At 35.8% G+C, this 16,708-nt stretch overlaps 1 protein-coding gene across 1 annotated transcript; it reads right to left on the bottom strand.

The window, feature by feature from the left end:
- Nucleotides 1-415: 415 nt before the first annotated feature.
- LOC117330969 lies at nt 416-15,081 on the bottom strand. The gene is given in 7 exon segments (XM_033889560.1): nt 416-3,776; nt 3,778-4,239; nt 5,147-6,193; nt 9,201-9,330; nt 10,447-10,664; nt 12,446-12,587; nt 15,019-15,081. Coding segments are annotated over 6 exon segments (3,012 nt in total). The 5' UTR covers nt 12,516-12,587; nt 15,019-15,081; the 3' UTR covers nt 416-2,691.
- Between the last annotated feature and the right edge of the window lie 1,627 nt (nt 15,082-16,708).

Below are 16,708 nucleotides of genomic sequence, written 5' to 3'. Positions count from 1 at the left end.
GATTAGTGCATGCAAAAATTAATATAGGCACCTTAAGCAGAGCCATAAATTATTTGTATTTTCAACCTTTTGCTATCAATTACCCCAACTTAATTCATTGATGGATTTTAACGAAAATTTGTGTGTTGAAAAAGGAATATCTAGAGTTTGCTCATGTAACTTAACGGTTGGAAGAAATTAAAATCAATAACAAAACCAAAATTTCCCATGGCACCTTGTTCCTCCATATATGCTTACCGAACTACTCTGTATCATCAAAATGGCAATGCGAAAAAATACATGTTGTAAATAATTTTTGCTTTCTCTAGTTAATAGTAATGGAAATGAATGAAAATATTATGAAAAGGAATATTTAACCAATATCTTTCAGTATGCAAACTTTTGCTTAAATCGGCCTTTCAACAAATTCAGGAAAATTCATTAAAAACTTTATTCAATAAGACTACTATATATATAGCTACCATATAGTATATGGTAGAATTAGATTTTGGGAACTTACTTTTGGCAAACAACTGTACATAGGAAAAGCGAGAATATGTTTCTCATGAAATGGCTAAAACCACAACTGTTTACAAACAGACAATGGACCAGAGACAATTTGATCTAATACAATTTCATGCAAATCTTTTTCTTTGAATCATTATAACAAGATCCTAAATAATTTAATTGTGAATAATTCTAATTACTATAGGTTTTATTAAGTTTGTATGAAATGATTGTAACTGTTGATGAACCTCTTATAACACGACAACTTCAGAGTAGCAATTGTATCTGGGAATGACGATGTTATTAATACACCAAATGTAATACTACATGTTAGTGTTTTATCAAAACATCAACTTCAATTCATACCAATTCAAACCCATGCTGACATGCTGCTGTTATATTAATTTTACACAAAATAAATAAACTAAGAAAAATTTCAGAACCTTGCAATACACACGTATTGTTATGAAAAATACAGAATCTTAATAATATCTTAAAGCTTGTTTTGATTAAAGTGATGTTTTTGGCACCACCAAGATTTAAATTAATTTATTCCCATAAAAAATTTGCATTTACAAAACAAGAGATCCCATAGGGATCTTAGCACCCACCATTGTATAATCTTTTTTAGTTTAAGACTAAACTTTTCTCTACATTTCCCTTTTTTCCTCTCAAAAATTTGATAACATGGAAGACCCTCATAGGAAATCTAAGAAAGATCTAAGAATAACTTAAACTGTCAAAATCCAAGATGGCGCCTACCTGCCATTTTGTTTTCCCGATCAGACTCAAAACTGAATAAGCACAACAAGGGAACCAGGGAAACTTATATGTAAAGTTTGAGAAATAGCCCTCAAGTACCTTTCAATAAATAGCAATAACAAACTTCAATTGTCAAAATCCAAGAAGGCTGTGTGCCAGCCATATTGATTTCATGATCAAAATCAAAATTGAACAGGCACAACTATTGAACAAGGGGAACCTTCATGTAAAATTTGAGGAATATTCTTCCAGCACTTTTCGAGAAATAACGTTAACAATAATTGTTTACAGACGATCGTATGGACCACGGACACAGGACGATTTGAATAGCCCAACATGATGAGGGTGGGCCGAGAAATTAACATATAGCTATGGCACGAGTGAAATAAGTAACATGACATCTCAGACACTGGTATAATAATCAGTTACACATCTGTATTGTACATTGTGTACCTTTCGTACATTGTGTACCTTTTGTACGTTCTGTACCTTTCCAACATGTTTCTAGCAAAATCAACCTTTTATTAAAACACACAGATCCTCTGATTTTGTCTCCAGCAATAGATACGTCCACAATATGGCGGTGAACTAACTATAGAAGCCACACTCTCAAGTTATATTGAAGTTCTTGCTTCATTATGACAAAACCAAAATAGCTGCAAATCCACAAAGAGTCCAACACAACTGGGACTTATACTGAATATTAGTTCATAAACATCCCATTGCTATTTACTGAACAACAGCAGTAAATTACTTCAAACGTCAAAATCTAAAATGGTGGTTGTCAACCATCTTGAAAAACGAATAACAGTTCAAAATTTGTCATGCACAACATTTGAAACCCCTGGTCTATTTCTTTTACTTCATGTAAATTTAAACTTTATTTTGAGTGTACTTTGACTTCTTTTTATCAATTTTGAGTTAGAATTATAGTTAAATATCTCGTCTGTATTTTCAGTTGTTTTTATACTTAATATGAACATAAAGCTTCAAGATTTGTTAACAGAAATAATGGTATCAAAAATCCAAAATGGCGATTTGGCAGCCATCTTGAATATCCAATCGGGCTCAAAATGCAGCCTGCTGAACTTGACCTCATACTGAACATAACCAAGATCTTGTCAACACTTTCGAGAAATAGCAATAACAAGGAGTGTTATGGGCTTGACTAACAAACGGACATACCATGGACGAAAGGCCAGTCTAATAACATAAATAAGGTAGCCCGCAGAAAAAAAATTGATGATTAAATTGATAGTTGACAGTAATGAGGCATTGAAGTCTTGATAAGCCAAGCACTTATACAAGTATCACGTCTCCCACTACCAAATACTGTGCATACAGTAGAGCTTGAGCAAGGCTACATAGTAAAACCTTCATACAAATAACTTACTCTCTAGGCTAGAACACACTGATAAACAAATATACATTAACAGTAAAACATCACACGACACTTTCATTTTTTTGACCGTCTGTGATTTCCTTCAAAACCTCCCAGGACGACTTCTTGGGCAGGAGGTTGGTTGTGTCATTATGGAGAACAGGAAATCCGGTATCACTGCCGGACTGGGATAACGACCCAGACTGATTGGAATGTGGTCCGGATGATGGTGGGCCAGACATGGTGTCCATGTTTATTGCATCCATGTATGATGGTGGCACACGTGGCATTGTCTCTGCCTGCGGCACAGCAGCCATTCCAGGAGGGAAGGCCACATTCGAGTATGCCTGGTTAACAACGCCAGGCTGCTGTGGGTGACCTTGAACGACAGGAATGCCGGGATGACCTATATGTGAGGGAGGGTTGTATGTGAATACTGAACTAGCTAAAGATCCGGTCTCAGTCATGGCTGCCGGTTTCTGCTGGTTGTCGCCATCCGTCATTGCACATAGCATGTCCCAGTTGGACTTGCGAGGTTTACCAGGAATGTGTGCTGACTGTGGTGGCACATGCTGTCCTGGTTGTGGGACGTGATGACCTGGATGTGGGACTTGTTGTCCAGACTGTGAAAAATGTTGTCCTGGCTGTGGGACATGTTGTCCAGGCTGTGGGACGTGTTGTCCTGGCTGTGGGACGTGTTGTCCTGGCTGTGGGACGTGTTGTCCAGGCTGTGGGACGTGTTGTCCTGGCTGTGGGACGTGTTGTCCTGGCTGTGGGACATGTCCTGGCTGTGGTGCCATTATGTAGCCAGTCTGTGGATTGACACTATATGGTGCTGTGACACCCGGGTACCCAGAAGGATAGCCCTGTACTGGGACACCGGCCCCAGGGTACCCACCAGGGACCATTTGTACAGGCATTGCTCCTGGGGGCATATTATACTGGAGGTAGGGCTGACCTGGAACCTGTGTATCTGGCTGTTGTTCTTCTGGTGGTAGAGCAGGTCTATCAGCATGGGACAAATCCTCACGAGATTTCGCTCGTTTTTTCTTCTTTTTCTTCTTCTTACCATCATCAGAATCTTCTACTGCAGAGACGGCACTGAGAGAGTTCATAGACTTTCGAGGTTTGGGCTTGGGTTTAGGTTTAGGTTTCTCCTAAGTTGTCTTCAGTTTCTGTCTCAGGTTTCTCTGCCTTCTTCGAACCCTTGGTCGTTTGTGTCCCCACAGCCGACATTGACTTGGATCTTTTCTTTTTCTTGACCACACGTTTCGGCTGCATAATAACCGACTGGTCCATTCCGGTCTGTGTGGCAGTCTCCCGCAGTGTCTGCGTTGATCGTTCTTTTGTCTCCCTTCCAAGTTCACCCATCGAGCGGAACACTCTCTCTCTTTCATGACGACTGATTGGTCGTTCATAACCTCCATCAGTCTCATCATCATCATCATAGTCCTGAGAGTAAGAACGAGAGTGCCGCCCAACTTCCATGTCATCACGGATATAGTTAGTTGATGCAACTGACTCCGCATATGATCCTTTCCTGCCCCGCCGTCGGTAGAGGGAAGAACGTGAAGCATAGAGAGACTGGCGGGAGGACGATCGTGTAAGAGCTGGGAAAACAGAAAAAAGTCATCGTTAAGATCTGGCTGGATTGATTTGACAGGCTTCATTCTAACTTAGTTCTGTGGAAGATCTGAGTGCTACTTTCAAATAATCACAGAGTTTGTGTCTATAAATGTTGTAAACTCTGGTTGCGGATAACAGGTAGAAACTAAATCGTACATGTTGATCAACAATACTTACGAGGCAGTAACTAAATCGTACATGTTGATCGGCAATACTTACGAGGTAGTGACTAAATTGTACATGTTGATCAACAATACTTACGAGGCAGTAACTAAATCGTACATGTCGATCGGCAATACTTACGAGGTAGTGACTAAATTGTACATGTTGATCGGCAATACTTACGAGGTAGTGACTAAATCGTACGTGTTGATCGGCAATACTTACGAGGTAGTGATTAAATCGTACATATTGATCTGCAATACTTACAAGGTAGTGACTAAATCGTACATGTTGAGCAGTAATACTTACAAGGTAGTGACTAAATCGTACATGTTGATCGGCAATACTTACAAGGTCGTGACTAAATTGTACATGTTGATCGACAATACTTACGAGGTAGTGACAAAATTGTTCATGTTGATCGACAATACTTACAAGGTCGTGACTAAATTGTTCATGTTGATCGACAATACTTACAAGGTCGTGACTAAATTGTACATGTTGATCGACAATACTTACGAGGTAGTGACAAAATTGTTCATGTTGATCGACAATACTTACAAGGTCGTGACTAAATTGAACATGTTGATCGGCAATACTTACGAGGTAGTGACAAAATCGTATATGTTGATCGGCAATACTTACAAGGTAGTGACTAAATTGTAAATGTTGATCGACAATATTTACGAGGTAGTGACTAAATCGTACATGTTGATCGGCAATACTTACGAGGTAGTGACTCTAAATCGTACATGCTGGTTGGCGTTCCAGGTCTAGACTCTTCTCCGTCACTACGACCATCACTCCTTTTCCTCCGGTGACCGAACCCTTCACTACGGTTTCCAAGGCGTGGCGATTTCTGGGCTCTTTTGCTAGCCCTTGCTGTGTTTTTCTGAAAGTTTCCAGATGTGGGTTCGTAATTCTCCAGTTTCATGTCTTTCTTGTTCCCTTTTTTCTTGTTCTTGTCAGGTTTGAGAGAATGTTTAGTATTTATTTTCTGAATCTCCCTATTGTTAGCCGTCTCTGTGGATGAGGGGCCACTGTCGTCCCTTTGGGCGCTAGCATTAGCCATTTGATTAAACTCCTCCTCAGAGGAGGAAGCTGTCCGATATGCCCTGCGGATACTGGCATGAGTCCGCCTTTTATTAGTCGGAGATTTAGACACAGGCACAATAGGAAGGGGAGGTGGGGAGTCGCGGGATACTCCAGAGGACCCTAATGAAGAGGATGACGAAATCCTCTTCTCCCTTTCGTCTGCATCTCTGTTATTCGATGTTTTTGAAGCTTTGAACTTTGAGTTTGATGATAATGCCGACAAGAATGGTGATTTGGGAGGTCTTTTCATATCTTCTGTCTTATCGTAAGTGTCGTCATCATCCTGGAACTCACTTCTAGTACCGTTTTGTTTTCCTTGAACGTTCCTACTGTCCTCAGATTTTGTACTGGAGTGGAAGTTAAGAGTCTTTTGACGAGGGCTGCTGGAGCCATCCGTCTCTGATAATAACTTTGTTTTAGCTCTCGGGGATGACTCATGAGCGTAGCCGTTTTGTACAGCATTATTTGTAAACCCTACAGTGGAGGGTGCTCTCCCTTGCTGATCCAAAGGTTGCTTCGTCTGGTTCGCCTTGTACAGGATTTTAGCCTTCTGGGCACGTCTGTGGCAGCATACGGCCAATATAGCGATGAAGAGAAGCAGGCAGAAGACCCCGGTTACTATCCCCACAATCAAGCCTACCTCAGACGGGTTGGCGTTGTCATCAGGGATGATTGGAATGGCTGTAAAACAAAAATAAAAATTTCTGATGCTCCACTTCATTATATAGTAGTAATCCAAACTATTTCAGAAATTAATGCACAACCAGCAGAACAATCTCGTTACAACCAAAAGAAAACGTAATATTTTCAACATTTAAGAGTTTCCAGTTTAATATAATTAAATACAAGAGGCTCATGGGGCCTGTATTGCTCACTGGATATTTCTGTAATTATGGCAAAGCAGTCTTAAGCTACTTCAAAAATACTTTTCCTATTTTAGAATCTGCCTCTCAGAACCATATGCTTCTGTCAAATTTTTCCTAAAACTAATTATATTTAGTTGTCCAATTCTGGTTCAAAAGAAAAAAGGTCAAATGGCTATATATCCCTAACGCTATCATCAAGATCATATAGCTGAAGTTCAGTTTGACTTTGGTGAACTGAAATTACTCATTTTCTATCGGGAGAAATGTATATACATGAAATTATGCCTTTGTCAGGTTTTAAAACAGTCAGCCAATATCTTTATTATGGCAAATGATAATCAAATCTTATCAAACCAATGTACTGATTCTTCTTATTTCATGAGTGAGAATTTGCAAGTTTGCATCTTACTGCTTACTAAATATAACATGAAAAATGTAAACAAGCAAATCAAAATTTAATATCATAGATAATAATACTTGAGTAATCTTTAGTTAAGAAATTTTCAAATTGACACACATATAAATTTTCTTTACGGGGTAAATCGACAAGCACACCAACATCCCCAAAGTTTTAACATAAAAAAAATAATACAATTTAACTATAAATTGAATATTATCATCTACAAGATATATACGTGTATATCACAAAATCAGAAATAAAAATTCGAGGAAGAAACCCTCACGAAAGGCCAAGGAAGATGTCCATCACACCCGGTAATATAAGGAATCATAGAAAATGCTCCAATCAAACATGTTTGTTGTGACAGGCAAACTAGAATATTAGGTGTTCGGTCACAAGTGGATGAAGGCATATATATAGGATTTTAGCAGTACATGTACTGGACACTTTTCAATTTGTGTTGTTCAACATGTGTGGAGCATGAATGTGAAATGAATTATTGATGAAACCATCAATAAATATAGGGTATTCACATCACAACAAACAGTATGAAAGCGGCAAACAAAGGCACATGCATCAGTTTAATTTACTACTATGCAGTTGTTTATTTTGTTAACCTTCACTGGCAATATCTATATGAACCAGTACTTGGGCAGTTTCAGCAACATTCTTCAACTTAAAGGAAATTCCTTAGAAAGAAACCATTATAGAATTTAAAGAAATATTCTAAAAAATAATGTTTTCTCTTAAATCCAACAACGCTTTACTTTGATGTTAAAATGTGCTCTGAATGATTTTTAATATTTTCACTCAAGATTTTTAATATTTTCACTGTGAATAATTTTTATATTTTCCCTGTGAATGATTTTTAATATTTTCACTTTGAATTATTTTTGATATTTTTCCTGTGATTTTTTTTAAATATTTTTACAGCGAATGATTTTTGATATTTTCAATTTGAATGAATTTTAGTATTTGAACTAAATTTGTTTGCTTGAACATTAGAAGCTATCAAAAGCTTCATCTAAAACTGCCTTATCTGTCCCAAGATTTAAACCATTAAATCTGGCCATTTTACCAGTCTGTCAAAGATTACAGCGATGAATATTCAAATAGATTATATTTATCTGATATTGCTATTTTTATATTGTCAATCTATAGTTTAATTTATAAACTTCTCTTACACAAAACAACGAAATCACACTTATCTTGAAAACAACATTTTCACATAATTTCTTCACAATACTTAATTTTACAACTTTATCTAATAATTAGTAACCATATAATTCAAGGTACACTTTAAGGAATTTTCTAATAAGTTAATCATGGAATGTCGATAAAATCGAGCCTGATAAATTTTACTCAATATCATAATCAGCCAATGTGTAGTCAGATCATGATTATGAAGATCTGAAGTAATAGTTTTTTTGCTTGTTTTTTTTTTTTTTATTTTACTCCTAAATGTTAAATGTACGTTAGCAAAACAACTGCACAGTATCTAGATAGAAAACAGACATTTGTACAAGGAAGGACTTAAATATCACACGTAATTTTCACAGGATGCATGAACAGGAAAAAAATACCACTTCAAAGTTCACAAACTTAGGAAAATGCGAATGAATTGAATAAACAAAGGGGGTTTGAAAATCAACATAGCTACATTGAAAAAGGTCAGAGGTCACCTACATCCTTGCGGTCCTGGTTTGACAATTAAAGGAAGAGAAAATTTTAACTAGAGCAACACAACAATTACATGTGTACATGTACTTTACAAAAAGTGCAAACTAAGCTCTTTTTAGAAAACTCAAACAGTATGGTTTGATTTGTGGCTGTAATACATCAGCCATGCTAATCCATGGAAGGACTAAAGCTATTTTCATTCGGTGCAATATACATGTAGAAATATACCACAACATTCATATTAATGTAAGGTAGAATAGTTTTATAGTTTCAGGAGATTTAAGGAATAAGTCTTGAAATATGGAAACCTAAGGTTTAACAGAATAACATTAGGCCTTAACGATCACCTTAGTTCTTATATATACTTCCGTCAATTTGACTAATTTTGGCCCTACAAATCAGCCCCTGAGGAACAGTAAGGGCCAATTATGTGCATACCATCAAACTGCCATGCCATACTGATTCCATACTCAATTTATTTTTTACTTCCAATGGAAATTCAACAAAAAAATGTTCAAAAATGTGATTTCCCAATATAAAATGCCAAATTTCATTGAAATTGGTTCAGAGGTTGAAAATGTGAATTGTTACTAATACACGACAAAATGTAAATTTGTTTACTGATGCACGTCACACAACGGAAAAAAGGCGATTACAAGAGGTCTGTTGAGACTTTGTCTCAAGTGACCTAAAAACTTTATGAGATTTTTTTTCGCAAGAAAATACGTAAAATTTTACTGACGTTTTGTACTGGTGAGGAGGAACTGGAATTTGTAGGAGGAGGGGTTGGCTCCTCGGATAAAGTTCACAGTCACCTGCCGAGAATTGGTGTATATTTCTCCGGGGTTCTTAGTTCCACACCGAAATGTATTCTGCAAAACAAAACCAAATTATGTGCTTGATTCTTGCTTTAACATTCCAAAAGCTACAAATATAATCATTTGCTAAAAGAACATATTTTTGTAACTATGCTATAATTTGACTGTAATAACATACTACAAATGCTTGTATTTTGGAGGTCATTTTAACCTCTGGAGATGCATAAAGTTTAAAGTAATCAGTGTTTTTCTTCCTGCTTATATATTAGGAACTGAATACCGACCCAAGTTTCCCCCAATGAGGAATTCCAAAAATCTTGATGCCTTGTTTCATATATTTATGAAATGATGGAAAACCGGCAATCTATGATCCTGACATTGATTCTCCCTAATTTGCTGCACGTAAAAAACTAGCGCTTCATGTTGAATTTGCCTCTGTCCAGTTGGAATTCATATTGACTATGAATGCCAACTGAAAGCCGTTCAATTCTTATATTTACCATCTGTGATTTTTTATTTGTCATGCGATTTTTGTTTTGAAATTTTCAAATTCAAATTTCCCGCGCTTACCAGTAGCAGAGATCACTTCCTGTTGGCAGTTCATAGGCTGGTGAATTCGCAACTGAATTGGTAGGGTTATATAGTGGCAGTGCCATACAATGGTAAATATAATGATATGTATGCCTTGTATATAAAGATATACTAAATATATGACATACTATTTCTGTGTATATAAAGATATACTAAATATATGACATACTATTTCTGTGTATATAAAGATATACTAAATATATGACATACTATTTCTGTGTATATAAAGATATACTAAATACATGACATACTATTTCTGTGTATATAAAGATATTCTAAATACATGACATACTATTTCTGTGTATATAAAGATATACTAAATATATGACATACTATTTCTGTGTATATAAAGATATACTAAATACATGACATACTATTTCTGTGTATATAAAGATATACTAAATACATGAAATACTATTTCTGTATATATAAAGATATACTAAATACATGACATACTATTTCTGTATATATAAAGATATACTAAATACATGACATACTATTTCTGTGTATATAAAGATATTCTAAATACATGACATACTATTTCTGTGTATATAAAGATATACTAAATACATGACATACTATTTCTGTGCCGTAGATGAAGTTTAGAGTGATGGAACAGTCAATGAGGTTCAATATTGTCATGTCTATGGTAAGGATATGTTCGGGGTTCGTGGCACGGAACACAATGCTACAGGGGTTGGGAACCACTGTGTTTATGAGAATGCCTCCATCCACGACGACTGGGGCTCCCTGCGGAACATCCAAGAAGCCAGCGAAATCACATTTCTCCATGTTATCTACCGATCAAAAACCAAAAAAAAGTTATTATAATCAATTTATCAATCAAAAACAAGTTATTATAATTGTTCTACCAATCAAAACAAGTCACTAAAATTGTTCTACCAATCAAAAACATGTTATTATAATCAATCTACCAATCAAAAACATGTTATTAAAATCAATCTACCAATCAAAAACATATTATCATAATCAATCTACCAATCAAAAACATGTTATTTAAGGGTTAACTGTAATATTTTTTTACGTTATTGAGCAATAACACAAAAAACTGGGGTGTACTCTGAATAAACCGCGAAGCGGTTTATGAAAAGAGTACACCCCAGTTTTTTGTGTTATTGCTCAATAACGTAAAAAAAATATTACAGTTAACCCTTATAATTTAATTAAGAACAATAAGAAACATTTTCATTAAGTTTAACATGTATATTTTGCTCCAGATATTTAAAAACACATCGATAAATACAAAATGCCGTGAACAACAATTACTCCGCTGACGTCACAGTCATTATTTATGTTATGATATGATAACATAATTTTTTGAGCCAATGAAAATGCTTGTTACAAGCAAAATTAAATTATTATAATCAATCTACCAATAAAAAACATGTTATCATAATCATTCTGCCAATCAAAGACATTATTATGATTATCACACATCATCAATATTTACTCAAAATTGTCATGGGATATCATTGATCAAGTAATATGATGCCATCAATGTTCTCTGATATGTATAGTAAGTGTCGGCTTCACAGTTTCATTTTGACTTCTACCAGGTTATGGTAAAAATTTCTGAATATTTTAGCTAAACAAATTTTAACAGTATGTGTTTAATCTTTGCATTTTCCAAAGAAGTGTCTTGAATGAAAATATACATCTCTCTATTTCATATATCTGTTGCTTAAGTACACTTGTCTCAAGTCATAAATATTGTCTTTTTGTTAAATATACATATGTATTTAGAATAAATCTATACAATCCCAAAGTCCAGATTTACATAGAGAGCACTTACAATGAGAAATCGGGTGTTTGAGAGGGTTGTGCCTTCACCGCTGACACTTGTCATGTAAATGAGCGAGATAATTTTGTCTATTGATATGTGGTTTTCTAGAAAAATCTCCATAATTGAGGAATTCAGGATGTGAAAATGTATAAAAAATTTCATTTGAAAAATAAAATAAAATTTAGTCTTCAAACATAGAAGCTGATTAGTTACTTATTACCACCTACATTCGTAACACCTGTATATACACTGAACAAGATCTATAAAGCAGTACTGCGGGGCCCGACGCATCCATGTGTGACACAGGTAAAAAATTTGTCGGGTGACCAGTTTGTTCGACAAATATAGGTAGTTACGTATATATGCTATATGAATATGAAGAGAAGGGGACAAATCTTAATTTGAGGAATACAGGGTATTCAACGAATGGCCAGTTATCTAAGGTCAAATTACAAAGAATATATAAAGACGCGGTAAGGATTAAGAGAACAGTTAGACGAAAATTGAACAGGAAAACCGGAAATTGTATCCTTGGACAACAATCTTTTGTTTCACCATTCACAAGATTTGTCACTCATTTTTTTTATGTGTTTACAGTTTTTGTGGCCAGGTAAGGCAGGTATGTCTCTTTTGTTTAATTTTTTTCCTATATGCGTGGTCAGATTTGACTGTATAACCAAGCCTGCCAATATAGCGCAGATTTAGCTGTGCTCCCGTACCTGCCTATATTGCTAGGTTTCGTCTGACTGTATACAGTCAGTGTAAAGTACTTACATGTATTGGCCCTTGTGCCCTCCATAAGAAGGAGGGCACAAACACACAGTAGGATTTTATCCCACACCATGTCCATCAGGTGATATCAGGTAAAGTTATCAGCATGCTGCTACAATTAGCTAAGTAATCCGGGTAACTCTCACTGTAAATAGAAATAACATTTTTAAAATTTTGACAAGTCCCAATACATAGACTAAGAGCTGTACAAGAGGATTGTACAATGACAGATCTAGACCGGACTCTGTCTAATCTCAGATTCCCAAAAATCACGGAGAAATAAATTTTTTTATATTTCTTTTTAGTTTATATTTTAAACATTTTGCACGATAAACAACAACAGGTTACATTTCACAAGTACAATTATATATAATTATTCGCTCAACAATTTCCTTCATTTTCTCATTTGAACAGTTTAACTGATCAAACTATAATTATGTTGGATCCAACCAACCTTACATTCAGACTCGAGACATACAAAAACAAAACACATATAAAGAGCTACAGAGAAAGGAAGAGAGAAAAAAAAGGGGGGGGGGGGGGGGTTGAGGGTGATGGAAAAGACAGGGAAGAGAGGGGGATATGGAGGTGAGATACATGTGAGGTCAGACTTTTGGTTTATAAATTAAAAAAAAAAAAATTTTACACATAAAATGTACATGTACCATAAATTTCAAATTTTTATTAAAATATCAATTATCTTTTAAATAATTCAGCTTCGGCCATATCAATAAATGTCCACTTGTATATGTCAAAAATATTGCTCATGCAACTAAGATACAAAATAATCGTTAGGTTTAATTAGCCTGTCTTTCTACGTAACCACATATCTTTTTATTTAAAATGTCCAAAGTTGTGCAACAAAAAGAGTCTGGGGTCTGAAAAACTTGTTTTACACTGAATGGTTGAGAAAAACTGTGTACGTGCATGCAAGGTCGATCTCTACATGGCAAAGAAAATGGGCTATATATATAATTACACATACACAGTTCTTGATGTCCATCAAACCAATTTCAAGGTTGTGCATTAAAATGACTGGCTTTGAATTTAATTATCTGTATCGATCTTGAAAAAAAGAAGCATCAGCTTTAAGCGTTTGGGTTTTTTCTGACACAAATCCTATATGTATTGTACCAGGTAGGTTGTACATGTATGCCTTTGAATTTACGATGACATAATTATTATTCCAGAGATGCAAAAGTGAAGATGGACATAAATGATTAACCCCTGGCTATGATCCGCAGGTAGTCATACCAATTAAGAAATGTTTAAATTTAAGCATTGTCAGTTTGAACACAGACTTATGTAAACATATATTGTATATATAATATAAGTAAGTGGTTGGAATGAAGGAGACTGGCCAGGTAGCTACACTATCGACAATGGGAGGGACTTCACACCCTGCCGGAGAGCAGTGTAAGCAGGCTATGAATATACGTTCTAATTATTTGTGTAATCTGAAGTGTGCCCCGACTAATAATCAGAACCCACTTCACTCTACAAGATACATATATACAAGAAAGATGTAATTGTGGCCATGTTGATATATATACGATATTTATACTTATATTGTTAACCCTAAACAGAGACATATACGTGTACATTGTATTGATTTTTCTCTCTTCTCTCTTCTCTCTCTTTTTCTCTCTTCCTTTCTCTGTAGCTCTTTTTATATGCATGTGTTTTGTTTTTGTTCTGCTGTTCTTTGTCTTTTGTCCAATTCTTTATGTCTTAATTCATACATATATACAATGTACACGTATATGTCTCTGCCCTAAAGGTTTATGTTACCGTTAATGATAATTATGTAACATGTATGTAAACTTACATATAAATTATATGTAATCATCTGGATTACTAATTTACCCATATATAGATAATCGTGAAAAGATAAATTTCATTTATGGGAAAACGTCACCATATATCAAGTATGATAAGTCATTCAAGACTGAGATTGACGTCGAACCGTGATTCAGAGATTATATAAAGTACTGAGTGGATGATGGGCAATTTATGCAAGGCGAGTATGTATTATATATACCTGTGTGCAAGTTTACACCAGGGTACAAGCTGGGAACGGGGGTGGGGAGAGAAAGCTAATTAAACCAATATCCAAACTTTACAAATATATTAATATTATATGTATAGGGTGTATAGGGATATGAAGTACCCCTCCCATGCATAGGCGAAACAAGTTAAAACACAATCGGACACACACAACACTACGTCATCGGTAATTTACGAGATAGGTACCCGACATGACAGGTGTGTCCATCTTAATTAATTCAATAATTATACAATACACATCTATGTTTTAAGCCCACGCACTCCACATGTATGGAAGCTTTATAGATACTAGAGAGACATTTGAATACACACAATATTCTACACTTCCGGTTTTTGAAAAAATAAATCCCGATGGATCATAATATGTGATTGCATTCACCGTGTAATCACAGGTATATTATAAGGTATTTCAAATTCATTGAACCAAATTATAATGAACTTTTTAATCTTACTATAACTATGAAATAATCGTTGATTGGTCCGATAATCAGCTCTCTATATAACCTTACCTGTTTTATTGTTGTTTGGTCAACGACGCCATTTTGGATTCATGCTAATTGTGTCATCTTACCTGAGTCGGAAGGTAAACTAGTCGATAAGACAGGTGCGTTGTTGACTGCATTACGTTAGGCATATTAAAAGGGAGAGTGTGGCTGTAATCATTAGATAATATTATAAGGATAATGCGATCTTTAATTAAAAATAGTATAAGATATGCTTCAATGTTAAAACTATTTTAATGTTATCTTTTGAAGATAAGTGTGCCTATCGGTTAGTTGTGCCTTAAAATCACTGGCGTGATATCACTCCCGATGCAACTATCAATTAATTATATGTCTAACCACAGGCATAGATAAAGGCGTTGTTTACATCAAGTCGGGCCAACCACAAATATTACACATCGAAAAATCAGAAACCATGTAATTGAATTAGGTCACAAATACTGTAAAAGATTTATTTCCATGGGAACAACCACTGATATCCAGAGACCTATATACTAAATATAGGTCTCTGTGATATCGGACCACAGGGGCATGTCTAGTCTTATAATAAATAATAGCCAGAAGATCGCCTAAGGCTTCTAATATATCTTCAAATGATCTTCGTATATACGTCTCAATTTTTAGTTTTTGCGTTTATAATATGGAAAATCAAGACAGTGATATCTTGATCTCCGTTCCCGTTAAATAAACTCCACTACGATCATGATATGGCTAGTTTGTGTTACCTACGAATCATTAAATGAATTTGAATAGTGTGTCCTAGCAAGGAAGCCTTTGCTTGGCAAAGCCTTTCAAGCTTCAAAGGTTTACGTCAAGGATTTTTTTTTTCTCTGTGATTGCGTTTCGGCATATTTGGGACCAATCCGTTACCAAAATGCATCACTTTTTGGAACCAATCGGTAACTTGCTATAGATTTTGGTAGACCTTTCTGTAACATAACCAAAATCAATTTCCCTTTTTCAGTTGTTGTAGCCTATAGGGCTGTGAGTGTAACAATAAAATAAACATTATAGACATTTATCATCTTATATGAGCCAAAACTCCCGGCGAATCACGCCTGGATGCCGATTTCCAAAAGAGTTCGCCCAACTTTGCGAAGGATTCACAGTTATTTATACACAGAACAATTGATTATTCCCGAGGTAGACTGAAATGTAACAAGCAAGTGTGTTCTAATAAAAAATCAATTTTGTAAAAGAACATTCGTCCCTATGTACGCGGGTATATATGATACTGGTATCGAGCCCTAGAAGATAGAGATCTCCACGGAATATGCTACATACTGAAAAATTAATAATATTAGCGGGTATAATTTTGTCAGATTCTGTCGTAAAAAATAAACTTAGCGAGCAGGCGCAGCTGCAGTAGCACCCGCTTTTGATCAAACTCCGAGTCCAGTAATTTAGTGATTTTTTTTTTTTTACGAGGGGTCTGAGGGGCAGCCCAGCGGGTCCAGGGCAGCGCCTGATAGGGCGTTTCAGGGGGGCTAAGCCCCCCCCCCCCCCCCCCGCGGAAAATGAATATAGCACATTTCCAATCATTTGAGATCAGGCGCGGATCAAGGAGTTTTCGAAAGGGGGTCCAGTAATTATGATTATGCGAGCACCATAGGCGCGAGCCGATATTTTTCCATTTTGCGAGAGGTTTTGGGGCCGCCCAGCGGGTTACATGGTGGCGAAGCCCCCCCCCCCCCCC

This window comes from Pecten maximus, chromosome 7, assembly GCF_902652985.1.
Source record: "Pecten maximus chromosome 7, xPecMax1.1, whole genome shotgun sequence".
NCBI classification, from domain to species: Eukaryota; Metazoa; Mollusca; class Bivalvia; order Pectinida; family Pectinidae; genus Pecten; species Pecten maximus.
Note: the sequence above shows the minus strand (reverse complement) of the source record. Positions and strands in the feature narration are given on the sequence as shown.